Source organism: Piliocolobus tephrosceles, chromosome 16 (assembly GCF_002776525.5).
Source record: "Piliocolobus tephrosceles isolate RC106 chromosome 16, ASM277652v3, whole genome shotgun sequence".
Taxonomy (NCBI): Eukaryota; Metazoa; Chordata; class Mammalia; order Primates; family Cercopithecidae; genus Piliocolobus; species Piliocolobus tephrosceles.
Window position 1 is genome coordinate 53,974,556 of NC_045449.1, and position 22,289 is coordinate 53,996,844.

At 54.1% G+C, this 22,289-nt stretch overlaps 1 protein-coding gene across 10 annotated transcripts in view; it reads right to left on the bottom strand.

Annotated features, from left to right (window-relative positions):
• Positions 1–6,455: 6,455 nt before the first annotated feature.
• Positions 6,456–22,289, bottom strand: part of ARHGAP27 (Rho GTPase activating protein 27) — a 39,668-nt gene continuing 23,834 nt past the window's right edge. For 3 of the 10 annotated variants that reach the window (XM_023191469.3, XM_023191470.3, XM_023191476.2), the window contains 15 exons: positions 18,421–18,828; positions 17,733–17,915; positions 17,411–17,491; positions 17,255–17,338; positions 17,081–17,146; positions 16,842–16,909; positions 16,433–16,523; positions 15,519–15,623; positions 10,513–10,611; positions 9,475–9,586; positions 9,226–9,348; positions 8,765–9,142; positions 8,541–8,675; positions 8,305–8,410; positions 6,456–8,201 (listed from right to left, as the gene is read on the bottom strand). In XM_023191469.3, coding sequence (XP_023047237.1) covers positions 8,024–8,201; positions 8,305–8,410; positions 8,541–8,675; positions 8,765–9,142; positions 9,226–9,348; positions 9,475–9,586; positions 10,513–10,611; positions 15,519–15,623; positions 16,433–16,523; positions 16,842–16,909; positions 17,081–17,146; positions 17,255–17,338; positions 17,411–17,491; positions 17,733–17,915; positions 18,421–18,828 — 2,217 coding nt within the window. In that variant the 3' untranslated portion in view covers positions 6,456–8,023. Of the gene's footprint in view, positions 8,202–8,304; positions 8,411–8,523; positions 8,676–8,764; positions 9,143–9,225; positions 9,349–9,474; positions 9,587–10,512; positions 10,612–15,518; positions 15,624–16,432; positions 16,524–16,841; positions 16,910–17,080; positions 17,147–17,254; positions 17,339–17,410; positions 17,492–17,732; positions 17,916–18,420; positions 18,829–22,289 lie in introns of all 10 variants that reach the window. The other 7 variants (XM_023191472.3, XM_023191477.2, XR_002726205.3 and 4 more) reach the window with 6 other exon arrangements.

The following is a 22,289-nucleotide window of genomic DNA, read 5'->3' on the forward strand; positions in this document are numbered from 1 at the left end:
TTTTTTTTTTTTTTTTGAGACGGAGTCTCGCTCTGTCGCCCAGGCTGCAGTGCAGTGGCGCAATCTCAGCTCACTGCAAGCTCCGCCTCCTGGGTTCATGCCATTCTCCTGCCTCAGCCTCCTGAGTAGCTGGGACTACAGGTGCCCGCCACTGCGCCCGGCTAATTTTTTGTATTTTTAGTAGAGACGGGGTTTCACCGTGGTCTCGATCTCCTGACCTTGTGATCCGCCTGCCTCGGCCTCCCAAAGTGCTGGGATTACAAGTGTGAGCCACCGCGCGCGGCATATATGGGTCTTTGGTGTGTAACAAAAAACGCTGACCTAGCTGGGCATTGGAAAGAGCTGCCCGAGGAAGTTACCTGAGCACAGTGCTAAAAGATGACTAAGCAAAGGGAGAAGAGAACTACAAAGAGAGCACAGCACATGCAAAGGTCCTGGGGCAGAGGGGAGTGTGAAACATTTGTGAAATCGATGGGAGGCCAGTGTAGCTGCAGTCTGTAAACCAAACAGCATGTAAGGCACAGGCCCCAGCAAGTGTTTACTGCAGCCACACTGTGTTCTCAGAGCCTTGTATCATCTTGTGGCATCTTCAAAACCACCTGTGAGGTTGGTGCTGCTATTGCATCCCCATTCTCCAGAAGAAAAAACGGGCACAAAGGAATGAGTCAGTAATCCAAAACCATCTGGCAGGGGCAATGTGGAGCTCACATTTGAATCCAGGTAGCCTGACTCCAGAGCCCACACGCTGAGCCACTGTCTCACACTGGTTCACGAGAGAAGGCTGAGGGGTGGGTAGGTTCAAGCCCCAGGCAGGCCATGCTGAAGCTTGGTCTTTTCCTTAGATGAGTGGAAAGGTTTTCATGCAGGGTGATAATATAATCAGGCATGTGTTTTGAAATGAGGCTGGATGCGGTGGGGGCAATGAGGACGTGGGATGGGGAAGGGGGCTGGGAGCTGCCGGGTCCAGGCGGGAGCTATTAGCCCCTTAGACCAGGAAGGGGCCCTAGTGATGGAAAGGGGTAGATAAGAGAGGAAGGACTGACAAGACACAGATTGGGTGTGGAGGTGGGAGAGAGAGATGAGATGGAGGGAGTAGGCCACATTCCCAGGTTCCTGGCTCACCTGACTCAGGGGATGATGGAGCTTTGCCTGGGACAGGTAAGACCCTGGAGGAGTACAAGGTTTGGGGAAAATCACAAATCCAGTCTTGGGCTAGGGACCGTCCCAGAGCAGATGTCAGGTTGTCAGAGGACACCAGGATTGGGAGCTTAGAGCAGTCAGGCCTGATACTATGGATCAGTGAGTCGCTCATGCTGTGGGTGTAGACGGTTTCATCCAGGGAGGGGTGGGCCCCAAGGACTCTGCCTGTACTGGCTGTGCAGCAGAGAATGAGATGCATGGCCAGAGGTGGGAGGAAAACGAGGGGAATGTGCAAGCCAAGAGAAAGGGAACATTTCCAGGGATGGGGTGGTCAGCAGGGATAGGGTGCCCCCCAAAAGACAATCAATACACAGACCCCCAAATATCCAGCAGCTATCAATGGGAAATCAGTGAGTTTAGGGAAAACAAGTGGTCTGATGTGTGGGGAGTGGGGTTGAGGAGCGAACAAGAGAAGCAGATTGATACCGCGAGTGTAGATGACTTCTGAGAAGTTTGGCTGCAAAGGGGAGGAGGAGGAGGATGGTGGCAGCTGCAGAGAGATGTGGGGTTGGGGGCCGTTTCAGAGAGAGGCACTTTAGCACGTTCCCGTGGCGAGGGGAGGCGGCCAGTTGACGTAGTGGATACCATGGGTGCCTCTCAGATGCCCTCCTCCAGGACTGAGCAAGGATTTCCCAAAGGGCAGGGAGGTCAGTGGCCAATAGCGCTCATCTGAGCCTCTCTCTAGGATGTGCCCTGGGCTGAAGACAGCTGCTCTGCCCAAATCCATGCCCTCGCTTCTCCCACCTTATAAGGCAGCCCACATCCAGTGGCCTGGGCCCCTGGCCATAATGGGGCACAAGGCTGAGGCTGTCCCAGCTCCAGGGCTTCCCATGGGGTGGCTGAGGCCTTAAATGGGCCTGCGCCCCAGCTCAGCTTCTCTCTCAGCCGCTCCTGCTGGCTCCGCCCCTCAGGCATTGGTCACGAGATCAGACCCAGCAAGCCCCCTGCCAACGTCTCTGTTTCCTGGGACATTCAACATGAGACAGCAGCTAAATAGCAAGAAGAGGGGCCAGTGATTGTGGATATTTTCTGAAAAAACAGGTGAGCTGTACCCTGGAGAAATGTCTGCTCTGAGGTACCGAGGAAAGGAGGCCAGGGAGGCCGTGGTGAGGGAGGGCTGAGCTTTGTGGTGGGATGTTAAGTGTGTCCACTATTCTGTGAGGTGGAGGTGGGTCACCTGATAAGAGAGGGAAGGCTAAGAGGGCCAGGGGTTGGAGGGAATGAAGATCCGAAGCAATTGTTGCAGAAGGCGAGAGGGAGCAGAAACCCTCAAACACAACTGGTGGGAGATTGTGCAGCTATAGAAAACAATTTGATGGTTCCTTAAAAGGTTAAAGGTAGAGTTACCTTTTAATCCAGCAAATTCCTGGAAATTCCACAGGAGAATTAAAACATGAGTCATAGACTGAGTGTTTGTGCCTCCCACCCCATTAATGTGTTGAAACCCTAACCCTCAATGTGATGGTATCGAGATGGGGCCTTTGGGAGGTGATTAGGTTCACGTGAGACCATAAAGTTGAGATTAGTGTCCTTGTAATAAATGGAAGTGACTGGAGCTTACTCTCTTTGTGCCACATGAGGACACAGTGAGAAGGCGGCTGTCTGCAAGCCAGGAAGAGAGCCTTCATCAGAGCCTGACTGTACTGGCACCTTACTCAAACGTCCAGCCTCCAAAACTGTGAGAAATAAATCTCTGTTGTTTTAGCCACCCAGTCTATGGTATTTTGTTATGGTAGCCCTAGCTGACTGAAATGATATGTCCACAGAAAAACTTGTACGTGAGTGTTCATGGCAGCATTATTCATATTAGCCAAAAAGTGGAAACAACCCGGCTGGGCGCAGTAGCTCACGTCTGTAATCCCAGCACTTTGGGAGGCCAAGGCAGGTGGATCACAAGGTCAGGAGTTCAAGACCAGCCTGGCCAAATTGGTGAAACCCCGTCAATATTACAAATACAAAAAAAAATAATAATAATAATTAGTCGGGCGTGGTGGTGGGCACCTCTAATCCCAGCTACTCGGGAGGCCGAGGCAGAGAATTGCTTGAACTCGGTAGACGGAGGTTGCAGTGAGCCAAGATCATGCCACTGCCCTCCAGCCTGGGCGACAGAGTGAGACTCTGGCTCAGAAAAAAAAAGAAAAGTGGAAACAACCCAAACGTCCATCAATTGACACATGGATAAACAAAAATGTGATATATCCATACAATGGAATATTATTTGACAATAAAAAAGAATGAGGGCCAGGTGTGGTGGCTCACGCCTCTAATCTCAGCACTTTGAGAGGTGGAGGCCGCAGGATTGTTTGAGCTCAGCAGTATGGGACCAGCCTGGGCAACATGGTAAGACCTTGACTCTACCAACAATATAAAAGTTAGCCAGGTGTGGTGGTACACGCCTATAGTCCCAGCTACTTGGGAGGCTGAGATGGAAAGATTGCTTGAGCCTGGGAGGAGGAGGTTGCAGTGAACCAAGATTGCACCACTGCACTCTAGCCTGGGTGACAGAGTGGGACTCTGTCTGAAAAATAAATAAATAAATAAATCCAATAAATAAAAAAATAAATAAATACAATAAAAAGGAATGAGGTAATGATGCAGGCTACGATCCGGATGAACCTTTCACACTTCTGCCAGCCCACAGCCCAGTGGGGAGACCTGGCCACGGAAGCATGATCGTATGCAGTGAGCTAAGTGTGACGAGATACACGGGTGAGATCTGAGGAGGGCGTGGGGAGTAGGTGTGAGCTGAGGCTTGGAGGAGGAGGAGGAGGAACTGGCCAGGGGAAAGGGAAGGAGACAGGAGGACTGCTGACCCACAGGTGTCGAGGCAAGAAGCAGCCTGGAGTGTCCTGGGGCAGCAGGCATGGGCACGGCTGGTGTGCATAGGTGGGAGGGGTGGCTGCTGGGTGGAGGATTGAATGGGGAGGAGAGGCACCCATTCAGAGGCTGCTGTGATCACCCAGATGAGGGAGACTGATGGAGGACGGGATATATTTAGGAGTAGAAGATTGGGACTCTGGGGACTGGAGGTGTCATGCTCAGAGACAGAGAGCAGGGGTTGGTTGAGCTTTGTTGCAGATGGGTTGCACTTCGGGCGTCTGGCAGCCATCCACATGGAAGTGTCTCCTGAGCAGGTAGATTTTGCACATGGGACTCATGAGAGAGCACTCCAAGCTGGTGTTAGAGATTTGGGTGACATGGGTGCAGGCTTGGTGGCTGAGTCTGCAGGGTGGAATGGATGAGGGATTGTGGAAGGGAGAGAGCCGCGGGCCAAGGGCACAATCTGGGGGTGGGAGCATCACCATTTACAGGGCAAGCAGAGAACATAGGGAGCTGAAAAGGGAGAGGTGGAGTGGTAGAGAAGACTCATGTAAGCCAGGCACAGTGGCTCATACTGTAATCTTGGTGCTCTGGAAGGCTGAGGCAGGAGGATCACTGGAGGCCAGGAGTTTGAGACCAACCTGGGTAACACAGTGAGATCCCATCTCTACAAAAAGTCAAAAATTAGTCAGGCATGATGGTGTGTGCCTGTGGTTCCAGCTGCTTGAGAGGCTGAGGCAAGAGGATGGTTTGAGCCTGGGAGGTTGAGGCTGCAGTGAGCTATGATAGCACCACTGCACTCCAGCCTGGGCAACAGAGTGAGACCTTGTCTCAAACAAACAAACAAAAAAAAAAAAAAGAAAAGAAAAGAAAAGAAAAAGGAAACCCCATGTTGCTGCAGGCAAAGGAACAGTGTGTCTCAAGGACAGCAGGCAGCCCACGTGTTTACTTGCACAGGACTGGGCATGTCCCCCGACTTAGCAACCAAGTGGGCACCGTGGCCTTTCTGAGAGTAGTTTCAGGGGCAGACTGTAGGCTGCAGGAGGACTTAAAGGCATCTGCTGAGAGGCAGTGGGCTTGGGGAGAGATCCCCGTGGCAGCCCTTATCAGCTGTGCCACTGTCACTCCTTTTTATAGCTCTCCCCAACCAGATGGAGCTTCAAGAAGGAAGACACCACTTCTATATTCTTTGTATTTCAGAACAATCCAGTTCGCTCCAAACTTATTCGATGCACACCTACAGTGCTCACCATGCATGTCCTCAGGGCTAGAGATGTATGACTGAGCCTCGGACTTCTGGTGAGGGGACAGTCGGTCCCTAGACTGTGCAAATGAAGCTCTGGGCCAGGTTCTGCCACCAACCTGCCATGTGGCTGCAGGTGACTTATGATGTTCTCTCCAGAGGTTTCCTCATTGGTGGTAGGTGATTTCTGAAGCTCCCCTTCATCACAAAAATGTGATAATTCTAGGACCTCTCTGCCTGCTGCTACATTATTTGCCCACTGAGGCCTTGGCAGGGTCAGAAGCCTGGGGTGGCGAAGGAGGTGGGGAGCGGACACTTTCCAAGACCTGCCTGCCTTTCGGCTCCTTGTCTTGGGGACCCAATATCCTTGGCCATAGGGTCCCACATGCTCTGTCCCTTACAGCTCTCCAGCTTCACCTTGTACCCATGCTCCCTGGTTTTCTGGGCTCCAGTTTCAATGGTCTTCTCTCAGATTTTGTTCTCCCCACAAGCTTTCCTGCCCCAGAGCCTTTGCACATGCCACTCCTACTGACTAGCACCCTTCCCTTAACCCCTTGCCTGCTTGACTCCTCTTCATTATTGACTGCTTCTCTCAAACGTGGCTTCTGCAGAAGCATCTCAGGTCCCTGGGCAACATTCACACCCCATGACACTCCTTCCGAGCACCCTACACTTCTGCGAGCTCTTGCACAAATGTGGTAACCGTGATTAGCTACTTACTGTCTGCCTAGTTTCACCCTTGGACTCAAATGAGAGGGGTCTCTGCCATGGGTCCTCTGCAGAAGGCTCCTGTGCCTGTGGCCCTCCCCACAGGATGAGGAATCTGGGGGGCCCTCTTGAAGCCTGGACCCTCCCTTTAGAACATGCTTCTGATACATGGGGCCCCAGCATGCCCTCCCCAAATAGCTCCAAGCCCATCCCCTCAAGGGTGGACTAAGTCACCAGTGGGGTAGCCAAGCGGCAGCTGGCTGCAGGGGTTATGGGCAGTTTGCACACACAGACTACAATGTCCACGTATGAGCCCGTGAGCCTCTGCTTGGGGGAGGAGGGCTCTGTGGGTGGCAAGATGAGAGGGAAGGCTGAGCCCAGGGCCTGGCCTTCTCCTACCACCACATTTGGGCATGGAACTTGGAAAAGTCAAAGACGTTTAAATTAGAACCTGGCCTTCCAGGTCATTATCAAGACACATTTGTCAAAGTAGGAGAATAGAACATATTTTATTTAACAGTTGTTAGCTTGATTGATAAGTTTTAAATATTTAAACACATGGTATGAGGCCCCTGTGTGTACTCTTGCCCTGGCCCTGCTGGCAATGGCAGTGAGGTGGGCTTGGGTCAGCCTCACCCGTCAGACCACAAGCTCCACCAGGGCAGGCAGCCCGTGCAGTGCCCCTGCCCAGAGCACAGCACCTGGCACAGAAGAGCGGACAATAAATACCGGCTGTGAGAAACAAATGGGATAATCCAAGCCAAATGCTTGGCATGGTGCTAATGTCCAATAAATATGAGCTGTCATTGTCTGTTGAATAAATGAACGGGGGGGGGGGGGGGGCGGGGGGCCAAGAGCCACAACCTGAGGTGGCTTGTGTCTGAGGAGGGAAGGGACCTGCTGTTCCCTGGGATTCATTCTTCCTTTCTTGAGGTTGTGTCCTCCTTCCCCACACCCTGCAGGCCTGCCCAGCTCTTCAGGGCAAAGCGGGCCCCAGATGGGCATACTTGTGTGTCAGACTGCCAGAAGGGGCTGGGAGCTCCTGCTAGGGCTATGTCCCCCTCCTCTAGGACAGAACAGCTGGGGCAGTTTGCCTCTTTGCCTTCAGGGGCCTCCCCAGGTCCAGACAGAAAACACCCAGTTTAGTTCCTTTCCTTTCGCATAGGCCCAAAGGTTGGAGGGTGGTAGCTGAAAGGACTGATTTCCCCCCTACTCAGGCGGTGCTCTGGTGTGGGAGGAGCCTTTTCTGGGGAGTGAGGTCACTCACTGGACCTTGAGCAAGTCACATTGCAGCTGCAGGCCTCAGCATCCTCGTCTGTAAAATGGGATTGAGTGTGGAACTGGTGCATGCCGAGTGGCAGATGCGAGGTGCGCACTTGGTGAATAGGAAGAAGCCTGGCACAGAATACCAGTGGGTCGGGGACAGCAGAGGCCCGGTATCCCCAACAGAAAAGCAGATGAAACTGGCGCACAGCCAGCCTGCGAGAGGCTCAGGCAGGAGGTCATCCCTGACGCCTGAGGAGGACAGCTTCAGCCGCCCACACTGGGTCAGTCCTATTTCCACAGTAGGGAAGTGGTTACAGCTGCTTCATGACTGGACAGTGCCGGCACAGGGTCCACAGGGTCTCTGTGAAGGCCTCCACGAGGTGAGGGCCAGAAGCAGCTAGGAAGCCCCCCACCAAACTCCTCCCCCCAGCATCCACCATTCCTGAAATTCCAACTGTCACCCCCACACACACTATCGCGCACGCACGGTAGGAGCGATGCAATAGAGAAAAAATCCTAATTAACCCCCAAATAGGACGTGACGGGTGGGGGGGAGGGGGCAGGGGAGAGGGGTGGCAGGGGTGATGAGGAGTTGGGGGAAGGAATCACATTTTGCAAACTGCCCACTAGGGGTCACCGTACCCTCAGAACCGAGGGTGCAGAAGTCACACCTGCCTGCGGCTGTGCGCTGGGGGAAGGTCCCAGAGAGAAGGCCGGGCCGCGTGGCCTCCGCCGCCCAGCTTGTGTGGCAGGCCCTCGGCCGCCGCCCCAGTCGCGGGCCCGCAGTCAGTGCGGCGGGAAGATGTCCGCACACTGCTGCAGGATGAGCTCCACCACCTGGTTCTGGAACACCATGGTCATGGGCATGCTGGTCTCTTCCACTTCGGGCCGCAGCAGCGTGGGCCCGAACACAATGGCCACGCTCTGCACCGACATGCGGTTCTGCTCGCCGTGCTCGATCACCCTGCGGCAGGGGTGGGTGGGATCAGGGCTCCGAACTGCGGGGAGGCGCGAGGGGCTCCAGCCGGGACCTGCCTCCCCCTTCCCGCGCAGCACTTCTGGCTCACCGGCAGAGGTGCTGGAAGAGCATCCGCAGAGTGTCATGGTTGGGGACCGGCAGCGAACGCACTAGGTCGCGCATACAGCGGCTGCGCTGGGCCTGATCCTGCAACTCTGGGTGAAGGAAGGTTTAGAGGGAGTCAGAACTGGAGGTAGGAGATGTCGGCTGGGCGAGGGGAGCCTGCTAAAGGGGTGGCCCGCCACGCCCCTTACCCCATCCGCCCCACCTGCCCCAGGTGCTCACTGATGGCCGCAATGAACTGGCGGAAGTGCGAGAAGGGGAAGAGGGGCTCCGGCAGCTCCCGAAAGAAGAGCTTCAGGGCGCCGGTGATAACGTGGACGTCCTCCCAGCGTCCGTCGTCCAGGTCAAGGCGCTCATCTGTGCCAGAGGAAGGGAGGGGGATGGAAGGGAGGTCAGTACCCTTCGCGCCTTCAGGCTCTGGGGCAGGGGGTAGGGACCGGCCTCACCATGGTCCACCTTATAGCGCAGCTTCTGGATGGTGGCCAGGTTTCCACTGATGCGGTACAGCCCGTCGATGTCCAGCCCTGGGGCAGAGGGAGGCGCTGATCCCAGGTTCGGGGGTGGGGGTAGGGTGGGGCTACAGGTCCCTGCTATGATTCCCAGTCGGGGCCTTCCGTACTTTCCCCCTGGACCTGCTTCCATCCAGAGGTCTTCAGCCTGCGGTCCTGGCAGGAGACCTGCGGGCACCCCAATGCCTGCCTCCCTCACCCCCACAACGCACGTACCGCGGGCCTCGACGGCGCGGATGCACTGCTGCACAAAGCGTGGCACCCGGCTCCTCTCGCGCTCACACAGCGCGGCCAGCGCGCAGCCGAACACCTGGTCTAGGGGAGAAGCTCGTCAGTTCCCGTCCAGCCTGCGCCCTGTCCCGGTCCCCGGGTCCCTGCCCCCCGCAGGCCTCGGGTACCTTTGATGTAGCCCTTCTCCCGCAGCGACTGCAGTGTGGGCCGCCTCTGGAGGAACTTGCGGAGCTTGTACCGGACCTTGCTCAAGTCGCTCTCCAGGCCCCCGGGGCCCACGGCGGGCGTGGCTGCAGCGGGGAAAGGCAAGACTGAGTCAGGAAGCAGCGCCGGGGCAGGCCAGGCAGGCCCCAGCAATCATCATTCCCCAGGAGAGGTCTCCTGGGAGCCCCCAGCCCATCCTGCCTTGCGCACACCTGCATTCGGCCGCGCGTCCTCCTCTTTCTCCTGCCAGCTTCCCAGGCGCTCACTCGCCCCGAAGTCCACTCTGGTGCTCTCGCTCTCCTCCTCTGGGGGCAGCTCTGCGGACTGGATTCCCATAGCCTCAGAAAGGTGGGGCCTTGAGCCAGCTGCGGGTCCTTCCAGGATGGGGCAAGGGACCCGAAATGCACTCCCAACAGTCATGGCCTGGAGACCCTCAGCGAAGAGTCCTCTCTTCCCTTAACCAGGTTAACTCTCCTTATCTCCACCAGTGAGCCTGAGAACATTCACCTCCCTTGGCTGCGTGGAGCCCTTAAGGTGCAGACAGAGTCATCCTGTTCTCCCACACCCCTTCCTATCCTGGCAACCCCTACCCACCTGGAGCCTTCTTCCTCTGTTTTCCTCAGTTTCTCTAACTAGGTCAGCATTCCTCAATACATGGCTCCCAGTTCTGAGCCTGCACCTCCAGCTGTGGCTGGAGCTCTGCCAACAACTGTACCAATATCACCTCTCTGGCTCTGGATTCCTACCTCTATTAATACAGCCAAAAGCTGCACTCAATATTGGCTCATAGGGAATTAAGGGTCAAAAAGCCCTGGGTCATTTCCAGGTCAGTAGTTGTCAGAAAGCCCCTGTCCTAGCTCTACTTCTGCAATTGGTATTTTGAGCCTTAAAAAAAGGGTCGACTATTAAAATCAATCCTTTAACATTTTATCTGCTAGTTTCAGCCCGCCGTTGGTTGGCTTGCAGAGTATGTATTTGGCCTTCTGCTTCCCGTGAAATGGGAAATTCCTTCAGAATGTGCCCCTACGGTCGCTTGGAGAGTCTTCCTGCAGCACCAACCCCAGGGCTGGATTCACAGACTTACAGAAGGCAGTTTCTTCAGCAGCCTACCACGCCATCCCTGCCATTAGTGGGGGACTGCATTTACGTTACCCACTGGTACCTTAGAGCTCCCTAAGCCTGAGCAGAGGGCCCCACTCATAATGGCCACCACCTCCCCACCACCCCTAGAGGCTCTGGGCTCTGCTTACCAGCTCCTGGATGCCCTGAGCAATGGCCTTATGCCAGGTGCTGATGATAGCCTCCGAGTCATGCTGAATCAGGTACTCCGAGCCATCTCGGCTCCGCAGCTGGAGGGACACAAGTCACTGGGTCATCTCTGGTACCCTGGGTCTGCCCTGGGGGTAGGCACTCAGAGCTTAATGGAGCAAGGGCCTCACCCCAGGCCAAGTGTTGGATCTTCTGCCTCGCTTAAAGCAGTGGGTGACAGCATCTCTCTGTTACAGATGAGCAAACTGAGGCTCAGCAAGTTTTAGCTGCTTCTTCATGGGCACACAGCTAGTGAGTGATGAGCACAGAGCTGCATGGCTCAATTGTCTGGTACACTTTCCCTCCCCCATCCTGCCTCCCTGCAAACCACCGAACGTGGCAGGCCTCATGCAGAGCACTGGCCTGCAAACTAGGTGAAAGAAAATTCCTATGTGAGGCCAGGCACGGTGGCTCACACCTGTAATCCCAGCACTTTGGGAGGCCGAGGCAGGCTGATCACCTGAGGTCTGGAGTTCAAAACCAGCCTGGCCAACATGGTGAAACCCCATCTTTACCAAAAATGCAAAAATTAGCCGGGCATGATGGTGGGCTCCTGTAATTCCAGCTACTTGGGAGGCTGAGGCAGAAGAATTGCTTGAACCCGGGAGGCGGAGGTTGCAGTGAGCTGAGATCATGCCACTGCACTTCAGCCCGGGCGACAGAGCAAGACTCCATCTCAAAAAAACAAAACAAAACAAAACAAAAAACCCAGCAACTTCCTATGTTGAGACCCCTGTCTACTAGAAGCAACAGTGAAAATAGGGAGCGAGGAGTTGAAAGCAGATCATGGCTGATCCCAGAGAAAGCAAGGTCTCCCCTTGCCCCTCCCCGTACACACACTGAGGACTCAGAAACGTTGTCCCACCTTCTGCAGCCAGGAGTTCCCACCACTTCCCACACTCCAGCCTGGGCAGCACATCTTCTGTTAGCCCACTTCATCATGAAGAATAAATTCAACAAAACACCAGATGGAAACTTGCCACGGCAGGACTGATGCTCAAAGCCCTCTCTGAGTTGGATGGCAGCTTAGAGGGATCCCTCATCAGCCTCTGGCTCTGAGGATCCAGTGTTCCAGGTTAATGTGAATGTTTAGCTGCAACAGCTCACACCAACCCTGCCCTTTCGATTCAGTGAGAGTCAGAGACAACAGAAACTGTCTCAGACCTCAGGACACAACTTCTAGAATTAGAGTGGACTGTCTTTGGCTGTCCTTTAAAACTTATACTTGAAGACTATTTAAACTGCTTTTTAAAATAAAAAGAGGCTGGGCATGGTGGCTCATGCCTGTAATCCCAGTACTTTGGGAGGCTGAGGCGGGCGGATCATGAGGTCAGGAGATTGAGACCTTCCTGGCTAACACGATGAAACCCTGCCTCTACCAAAAATACAAAAAGTTAGCTGGGCCTGGTGGCATGTACCTGTAGTCCCAGCTACTCAGGAGGCTGAGGCAGGAGAATCGCTTGAACCTGGAAGGCAGAGGTTGCAGTGAGCCGAGATTGCGCCACTGCACTCCAGCCAGGGCGACAGAACAAGACTCCGTCTCAAAAAAAAGAAAGAAAAGAAAAGAAAATGGCATATCGCATCCCCTAGCCCTCCCCTGCAAAGGATAGAAAACCTTCAAGAGGCAGATAACACAGCCTCACTCTAATCAAAGCAGACAAGAGCCCTGCTCAAGATTATCCCAGAAAATGGCTTGACAACACTTCTAAAACAATAGCCATGATTTTTGGCAGCTCTCTCAAAACATAATCAGTTCACATTTGCAAGTTTCATATAGAAGGCAAAGCTGTATCATTACATAGCAATGTATTTCACAAAATATTCACCCCCAGCCATGCCCATAATCCTAGTGCTTTGGAAGGGCAAGGTGGGAGGAGTCCCTGAGACCAGGAGTTCAAGCCTAGGTGATATAGTGAGACTCTATGTCTAGAAAAAAATTTAAAAATTAGCCAGGCTTGCTGGTGTGCACCTATACTTCCAGCTACTCAAGAGGCTGAAGTGGCAGCATCACTTGAGCTCAGCAGTTGGAAGCTGCAGTGAGCTACGATCAGGCCACTGCAATCCAGCCTGGGCACCACAGTAAGACCCTATCTCTAAGAACGAACAAATTAACAAAATATTTATCCTGCTGACTGCACAGGCAAGTGCTAGCAGCTTTCGGGGGACTGTTGAAGTTTTCTCTGACTTTGGGGTGACTAGGAAGACCTGCTATGAAAATTTCCTGGGTCCAACAAAGCTATCCATCCTGAATGATATAAAATTTGGGGCTGTCTCTTGAGGAAAACGCTGGAGCTGCCTACAGGCCACCCTGCACGGAGGGAGGATGGCCAGCAGCCAACCAGGAGGCAGGGGCTCGTGATTTCCACTTAGGCCTGCCCACCTTCCCACTGGCCTGAGCAGCACCTGCCTTCCAGTCCTTGCCAGCAAAGACAACTCAGAAAGCCCTATTCTTTTACTTTCATCAGAAGCCCATCAGTGATGACCTTCATCGAGAACCATTTGAAGGATATCCCTATCCCTCAAAGTAAGGGGAGAAACATGCCTAGCAAAGGTGATGTCTCAGACCGGGCATGGTGGCTCATGCCTATAATCCCAACATTTTGGGAAGCCAAGGCGGGTAGATCACCTGAGGCCAGTTTGAGACCATCCTGGCCAACATGGTGAAACCCTGTCTTTACTAAATACAAAAAAATTAGCTGGGTGTGGTGGCAGGTGCCTGTAGTCCCAGCTACTCGGGAGGCTGAAGCAGGAGAATCACCTGAACCCAAGAGGCAGAGGTTGCAGTGAGCCAAGATTGCGCCACTGCACTCCAGCCTGGGCAACAGTGTGAGACTCTGTCTCTAATAATAATAATAATAATAATAATAATAATAATAATAATAATAATAAAGGTGATGTCACTCCTCAATTAAACACCATGGCAGATATTGTTAGTTGATCACAGAACTCTACCCTGCCAAGCCCAGAGAAGGCTTCAGAATTCTTCTCAAGAAGGTTCCAGGCGGCTGGGTGCAGTGGCTCATGCCTGTAATCCCAGCACTTTGGGAAGCTGAGGCAGGTGGATCACGAGGTCAGGAGATCAAGACCATCCTGGCTAACACGGTGAAACCCCATCTCTACTAAAAATACAAAAAATTAGCTGGGCATGGTGGCCAGCACCTGTAGTCCCAGCTACTTGGGAGGCTGAGGCAGGAAAATGGCATGAGCTCAGGAGGCAGAGCTTGCAGTGAGCCAAGATGGTGCCACTACACTCCAGCCTGGGTGACAGAGCAAAACCCCATCTCAAAAAAAAAAAAAAAAAAAAAAAGGGAAGGCTCCAGGCTGGGCACCGTGGCTCACACCTGTAATCCCAACCCTTTGGGAGGCTGAGGCTGGAGGATCACTTGAGGCCATAAGTTTGATACCTGCCTGGGCAACATAGTGAGAACCCATCTCTATAAAGACTAAAATTAGCCAGATGTGATGGAATGCACTTGTAGTCCTAGTTACTTGGAAGCCTTAGGTGGGAGGATCACTTGAGCCCAGGGGCTTGTGGCTTTAGTGAGCTATGACCGTGCCACTGCACTTCAGGCTGGGCAACAGAGCAAGACCTTGTCTCTAAAAACAAAAACAAAAAATAAAAACAAAACAAAACCCCACAAGACTCCAGACCTACTCAGAGTAGCTCATGAGATGAAACCAGTTTTCCAACTTTGCTTTGTAGATATCCTGGCTCTAGAACTGAATGGAGCTTGGTGAATAATCAGGAAACGATGCACTCACGTTCCTTGCAGAATTGCTTTTTCTGAGCTCAGACATGAGGTCACACTCTTGGCCTTATCATAATGATACTACCTGAAGCAGCCCCAGATCCTGAATTAAACCTCCCTGGAGCTGTTTTGCAGGGTACCTGCCGCGTGCTTCTAGATCCCATGTTCATGGAGCTACACACAAGAAATTTAAGAGTGAAGGCTTAGGAAAAAGCTTTGATTCCCTCAACATCTGGGTGGGTTTTATTATTTTTTCAACAACAAAAAGACATGCACCCGATAGCCCTTCTCTTTTCACCTCACCTAGCAGCAAAGTCAGAGCTAAATTTTCTTCAGTAACCACCACCTTAGTACATCATCTCCCCCTAATTCCTCTCCATCTTGAGTCCCATCTCTTAGTTGTTTTTTGTGGTCCTGGCTTTTCAGTGAATTTGCCAGTTCACCACATGTGTTTCTGTTGTGAACTGCCTCAAACCTTCTAGGGACTCAGGTCAGGGTAAGAGTAGTTTACAAACAAGACAACATGTGGACAGTGAAGGGTGTGGCACTGGGAGTACCCTTCCTGGGTCTTCTCTCCCTTCCTGACGGGGTAGCCTGGTAGTCTTCTCCACTGCCCCGGTTTACTCACTGGGGATGCAGTCCAGTCAGAAATGGGGCAGGGAAGGGGACCTGGGGAGAAAGAGGTCTTCCAACCAGGCCTGTCACAGTAAGCAGCCAAGGACACGGAGCCTCCTGTCTCTCTCAGGCTGGGATGAGGGCTGCCATTCTAGGCAGGAGAATTTCCTCTCCCAGAGGTCCTACTCCTTACCACCCTCCAGGGCAAGGATTATTATTAACTCAACTCCTGGAGAGGGAACTGCAGAATCGGTGATGTTAGAAACACAGGACAGGTCTCCTGGGGTTGGGGGGCAGCATTGGCCTTGAGCCCTGAGAATTGGTAGCCCCAATTCCTCCCAGGTCCTCCTTCTTGGGGCTTGCCTACAGTAAGGATCCCAGAGCACTGCCAACAACTGCACCAATATCACCTCTCTGGCTCTGGATTCCTACCTCTATTAATACAGCCAAAAGCTGCACTCAATGTTGGCTCATAGGGAATTAAGGGTCAAAAACCCCCAGGTCATTTCCTGGTCAACAGTTGTCAGAGGGCTGACAGGCATCACTAAGCCCCTTCCCTCCTTCTCCCCACCCTGGCTACTTACCTCCAGCACATTCTTCCTACTGGATTTGTCTTTGGGGGCCCAGCAGAGAGTGGCCCCCCTCAGCTCCACTGTGTACTCGGGGGTGGAAAACTTGGAAGGCTGCCTCTGTGGGAGAGGGAGGAAGGTCACAGGGAGCCCTCAGCTCAGATGTGTCTGCTGTGGCACTCTGACCCTAGGAATAGGATGGGGTCTATGGCATGGCCAGGAAACAAGTCTGGGGAAAACAGCCCCAAGGTTCCTGAACCCAGACCCTGATGCTTCTTAACCACAGAGCCTGCTGGCTGGCCTGTCCACTGCTGTCCACCCATCCAGGGGAGGACAGGAAAGGAGCACAGTCTGCATCCCTGCAAGCAGGTATGCCCGCCCCCAGCCTCCCTGCCCTCCAGGCTGGAGCTGGCCACCCTCAAGACTGTTCCCCATCTCCAGCGGGCTAAAACTACTTGTCTTGGAGTGAAGCTGCCAGCATCACCCCCTTCCTGCCAAGGCCCAGCTCCTCTGACACTCATGGACCACTCTCTCAGACATCGTCATCTCCAAGCCAGATTAGATAGAGCAGATGGGGGCTGGGCACGTGGCTCACGTCTGTAATCCCAGCACTTTGGGATGCCGAGGTGGGCGGATCACCTGAGGTCAAGAGACCAAGACCAGACTGGCTAACATAGTGAAACCCCATCTCTACTAAAAACACAAAAATTAGCCAGGCATGGTGGCACATGCCTGTAGTCCTAGCTACTCAAGAGGCTGAGGCAGGAGAACTCAGGAGGCAGAAGTTGCAGTGAGTTGAGATTACACCACTGCACTCCAGCCTGGGCGACATAGCGAGACTCTGTCTCAAAAATAAATAAATAAATAAATAAATAAATAAATAAATAAAAGCAGATAGGGTGGTCCCTGCCCTGAGGGCCTGGCCTTACCAGGCCGCCTGCAGCTGAGGTCTTTGAGTCCTTGAAGAATGTCAGGACGCCACCCTCCAGCACAGTCCAGGAGGCACTCCAGTGCTTCTTCCTAGGTGGGGGTGGGGAAGTAGGCGTGGCAGAACTTAGATTTGGTCCTGGGTTGAGGGCCCCTCCTACCCCAGGAACAAGTCAGAGCTTAGGAACACAGGCTAGGGCACCCCACTATGAGGGTTAGAATCCCGACTCTGACACCTAGCAGCCAAGGGACCTGGAGCAAGTCACTTTATCTCTCAGTGTCTCACGTCCACAGAGGACCACTCACAAAGTTGTTGTGAGGATTAACAAGAGCCTGGCATATAGGAAGTGCTCAGTGAACGTCATCACCAAGGCCCACCCTGCCCCGGCCTGGGTGTAGATGGGCTCTCACCGGAGCCGCTTTCCCTTTTCTGCCGTCTTGGTGCGATGGAGCACCCCTGCCTTGTCCAACGTCTTGGTCTAAGAGAGAAAAGAGAGAGAAGGTGCAAGAGTGGGTAGTTAAGGGGTGAGCTATGGGGAGTAGAGGCTGGTCACCTGCTCAGCTGCCACTCTCTATGGTCTGAGCCCATGGCCCCACTGAACCCTCCTCGCCAGCCCCACGACCTGGCTGGGGTAGGGGGTGATGCCTACCCTCACAGCAGCTGTGGCAGGACAGACTTCCTCCCAGCTCCCAACCTCATCCAGCTCTGCAGGGACCTATGGGGAAGACAGATATGTCCTGCCCAGTCCCTCCTCCCAGACCTCCAGAAGCCCCCCAATGCTACTGTGGTGGTCCTGCCAGGACCTCAATGGCTCCTCCCCTACCTTCTCCTCTGGAGGGCTGGCCTGGGCTGGGGTGTCATCATCCTGGCTGGATTTATGGATGCTTCGAGGGGCAGGGACAGGGACCTAGGGAGAAAGACACAGTCGTATGTGATCTCTTCCTCTCTCCCCAGCACCCCCTTTTCCCCAGGTTGTTACCTGGGGCAGCTCCCATCGAACGGAGGAGTCCTCTGGATTGTAGAAGTATGGCTTCCCGTGAGGGTCCTCCAGCCTCACCCACTGTGGGGAGAGGAACGGTCAGGGCCTCCCGCCCCGCTCATGAGAAGGGAGGAAAAGGTGCCCTCCAACCAGGTTCCAAGACAGCACCAGGGAGTCTGGAGGGGCAGGTGCAGGTGATGCGTTTGACGGGTTTAGGCTCTGTGTGGAAGCTACAATTTAGAGCACTCAGGCGACCTATTAGTGAGGAAGGTTGTGGGGAGGACTCCGAGGCTGGCCGGGTCCATCTGCCCGCTTCGCCTACCTGCTCCTGGGTGAAGTGGTTGGTGTAGAGCATCTGCTTGTCCTGGCTGACATGACAAGACCAGCCGGGAGGTGTGGTCAAGGGAGAGGTGGGGCCGGGCTCACCGAAGGAGCCCACGGGAGAATAGTCCTCCTCGGGGTAACTGGTCAATGACTCGGGGTAGTCCATCTCAGGGGTGGGGGGCTGCGGGGAACAGAAGGTAGAGTCAGAGGCTCTGATGGCCAGTACTGCCCGCTAGCCCTGCCGTTTTGGACCAGGCCCACCCCCTTGCCCTCTGGTCCCTGGAGCTGTGGGAGCAGGAGGTAGAGTCAGAGATACTCAGAGGTAGCTCCGCCCACCCTGGCCCCGCCCCTCACCCTCTGGTCCCTGGGGCTGTGGGAGCAGAAGGCGTCAGAGGCACTCAGAGGTAGCCCCGCCCACTCCAGCCCTGCCCCAACCCTGTGCTCCGCGTCTATAAAACAGGAGGCGGGGTCAGAAGTGCTTAGAGGTAGCCCCGCCCACTCCAGCCACGCCCTTCACCGAGGGGTCCCTGGGTCTGTGGGAGCAGGAGAAGGAGTCAAAGGCTCTCACAGGTAGCCCTGCCCACCCATCACCACCCCTCACCCGTGTGTCCCTGGGCCTCTGGGAGCAGGAGGCAGGATCAGAGGAGCTCAGAGGTAGACCCGCCCACTCTGGCCCCACCCCTCACCCGCGGGTCCCCGGGGCTGCCAGGGCTCAGGCCCGGCTGCATCTCGAACTCCTCCTCGGGCTCGTTCTCGGCGTCGTCCTCCCAGGCCGTCTCGCCCGTCAGCGGGTTGTAGAAGAACACTCTGCGGCTCTCCTCATCCCAGTACTGACCCCACTCGGTCTCGAGGCTCACGTGGCTGTCCACCGAGGCAGGGGAGGTGGCTGGGCTGGCGGCACCCTCGGCAGCCTCAAAGGGCGACTCCCAGGTGGTAACTCCTGTGTCTGGATTGTAGTAGTAGGGGCGCCCGGTGCCCGCGTCCGTGTGCGTCTCCCACACTGGGCTGGGGAGGGGGACCGCAGTGGCGCTTGGCGAAGTGGCCCGGGGCTGCCTCTCTATGTTCGCGTACACGGGCTCCGGGGGGTCGTCCACCTGTGGGAGGAAAAAGGAGGAATTTTGTGTTTTCAGAAATCTTCCAAAATGCTAACAGAGATCCCCTCTGGGCAGTGCGATTATAGGGGTTTGTTTTTGTTTTATTTTCTTTAAACTTTTCTGCAGCCTCAAAATTTTGTACAACGAAGCTTTTTAAAAATCACAGTTCTTCTGTTGACTGTGACAACATCACTAATATGTAAACTCCTTGAAAGGGGAAGCGCCTGTTTGAAGTGGCCTCTCCCTGAGCTTTAGCCCCTTGGGCGACCTCTCTGCCTCAGTTTCCTGGGTGTAAAATGTCTGCTCTGCCCACTCCGGAAATTGTAGTGAAGAGTGAATGAGGAAATGCTCTTGAAAGTGCTTTGTGAAGTATTCTGTGCCCCAGATGTCTGGCACCTGAGCTGAGTCCTGATGAAGGAATTGGAGTCAGCCAGGCATAAAAAGGGGTGGAGATGGGCCTGGGCAGGCTGCAAATGAGCCTAGGCCTGGAGGAAACACAGCAGGGAAGGTGGGGACCTCTAGCAACTGGTGCTACTGGAGCTTAAAGTTCAAGGCAAGGGGCCTTAAAACATTGATAACCCAATTCTCACAACTGTGTACTCACAGAGGCAAGTCAGAGGTTGGGCAGGAACTGAGAAGTGGCCTGGGGCATGCCCCTGTTTGTGGTGCCCATTCAGGGCCCTGCTGCATTCTTTTTTTGTTTTTTTGAGATGGGGTCTTGCTCTGTCGCCCAGGCTGGAGTGTGGTGGTGCAATCTCGGCTCACTATAACAGCCGCCTCCCGGGTTCAAGCTGCGTTCTTAAAGCCCCATTAAGAGTTCCCACCCCACCTCCCTCCCAGCCCAGAAAGCTCTGGGACTGGACTCAGTACCGTGTTTGGATTTGGGGACTGAACTTTTCAAGGTGAAGTTTGCAGGTGTCAGAACCAATTCCAGACAAGAGAGGGAGAGAGGACAGCCAGATGGGCTGGAGAATGGAGGGGCAAAGAGAGGTGAATCATATTCCAACACCCCAACGGAGAGTGAGGGCAGCTGGGGGTTCAATCACATAGAACATAAACCTAGCCATACTTAAGCCTCCCAGAACAGAGGCTCTCCTGACTCACACCTCAGAGCTCCCTGCGGGCTGCAGGGCAAAGTCTAAGCCCTTAACCAGGCACAAGAGACAGTCCCCTCACCGGCCTGTGCTTCCACTATTATTTCCTGCCACTCCTTGCCCCTTGCCTTGAACTTTAAGCTCCAGTAGCACCAGTTGCTAGAGGTCCCCACCTTCCCTGCTGTGTTTCCTCCAGGCCTAGGCTCATTTGCAGCCTGCCCAGGCCCATCTCCACCCCTTTTTATGCCTGGCTGACTCCAATTCCTTCATCAGGACTCAGCTCAGGTGCCAGGTTCCAGCCTTTTCCCAAGATTCCCGCCATCGCCATGCCCCCACATTCAGCCCAGAACCCTCAGCCCCACAGAGGGACACACGACTACATTCTCGAACCCCAGGCAGCAGCATGGCATTACTACTATTTTCTTTTCTTTTTTCTTTTTTTTTGAGACAAAGTCTCTCTCTGTCGTCCAGACTGGAGTGGAGTGGTGTGATCTCAGCTCACTGCAACCTCCGCTTCCCACGTTCAAGCGATTCTCGTGCCTCAGCCTCCCAAGTAGTTGGGATTACAGGCATGCGCCGCCACACCCGGCTAATTTTTGTATTTTTAGTAGAGATGGGGTTTTGCCCTGTTGGCCAGGCTGGTCTTGAACTCTTGACCTCAGGTGATCCACCCACCTCGGCCTCCCAAAGTGCTGGGATTACAGGCATGAGCCACCACACCCGGCCGATTACTATTTTCTAAGCATACACAAAACTTCAGGGGAAAGCGGATTTTCACATTTCAATTTTTGTTTTCAGAAACTTTCCAAAATGCTAACAGAGGTCCCCTCTGAGCACTGTGATTATAGGGGTTTATTTTTGTTTTTTTTTTTTTTTTTTAACTTTCCTGCAGCCTCAAAATTTTGTACTACAAAACTTTCAAAAAATCACAGAAGTTCCTCTGCTGACTGTGACACCATCACTAAGCTGTAAACTCCTCGAAAGAGGAAGCACCTGTTCAAGGTGGCCTCTCCCGGAGCCTTAGGCAGATGCCAAAAAGAAAAAAAAATTCATTTTTCACCAAACTGATGCTAAAAAAGCAAAGCAAACCAAGCCAAAACAACAAAAAGAATAAGGAAAAGAAGAACATTTGTTCACCCAACAAAGATTCGCCTGCTCTGCGCCAGGCACTGTTCGAAGCCCGGGGAATGCAGCAGTGAAGAAAGGGACGCAAATCCCTCCCCGGCAGAGCTGGCACTCAAGTGCACCTGTGTGTAAATGGCAGGGGTGATGAGTAAATGGACAGCATGTCAGTGCTGATCACTGCTAAGCAAGAAAGGAAAACACTGTCAAAGAAGAGGATGTTACAGGGTGCTGGTCCCCAGGCGCCCAGGGGTCAGAGAGAGCTGGGGATCCCAGCCCATCAGTTCTTCGCTCCTCTCCCCTTCCTCTAGGCTCCTGTGTGGCCGAGAGGGGACCCTCCACCCCACTTCTCCTTTCTCTACCCCCACCACAGCCCTGATGTGGCATCCTGTAGTCCAACCACAACAGGACTCTCACTGGCCCCCAACAGAAAAGGCATCCTCCCACCTCCATGCCTTTGCTCCAGCCGTTCCCTCAGCCTGGAATTCCCTTCTCTGGTTCTCTGCCTACCCAAATCCTGTGTCTCACGGTGCTCAGCTGACGAGCCTCTCCAGGGAGAGGCCAAACCTGCTGGCACTCTGCTCACTGCTCTGGTGGGGCCCAATGGCGTTCTGCCTTGGTGGGCAGCCAGTTGTCCAGCCATCTGCCCACCTCCTCTGCCCCAAAAGGCAGGATTTTCTTGAGAGCAAGACTAAGGCTAATGTAGCTGATTCCATTTGCCGCCCAGCAGCTGGGCCAATGCCCTGAAGCACACAGCAAGTCTGCCACAAACACTTACTGCTTGAGTACACAAGTCTAACCCATGCCAAGTTTCAGCAACAAACACGCCTGACATGGCAGGAGAGCCTGGAATGAGTTGAGTTTTCTGAGGAGGAAGGTTGGAGCCACAGAAACCAGGAGATTCCTGGGGAGGGCAGGATGGAAGCAGCGGGGAGAGGAAGGCAGAGGAACCAGACACACCTGCCATCCTCCCAGCTGAACCCACTGGGGCAGGGGTTGAAAGGCCCCACCAGGGGTGGATGAGCCGATAAGGAGCAGGCTCTTTGGAGCAGGACTTTCTACTTGGCAGGCTGTGGGCTGTGGCTCTGAGTCCCCAAGGAGTCCCAGGCCAGTGAGGCTGATGGGGTCTTCACACAAAGGAACATCCCCAGCAGGTACAGAGGAGATTTGGGAGGTAGACGTTTAGGTCCCCAGCACGACAGGGCTGTCACAAGGAAGAGAAGACATGGTATCACGCTGCAGGGG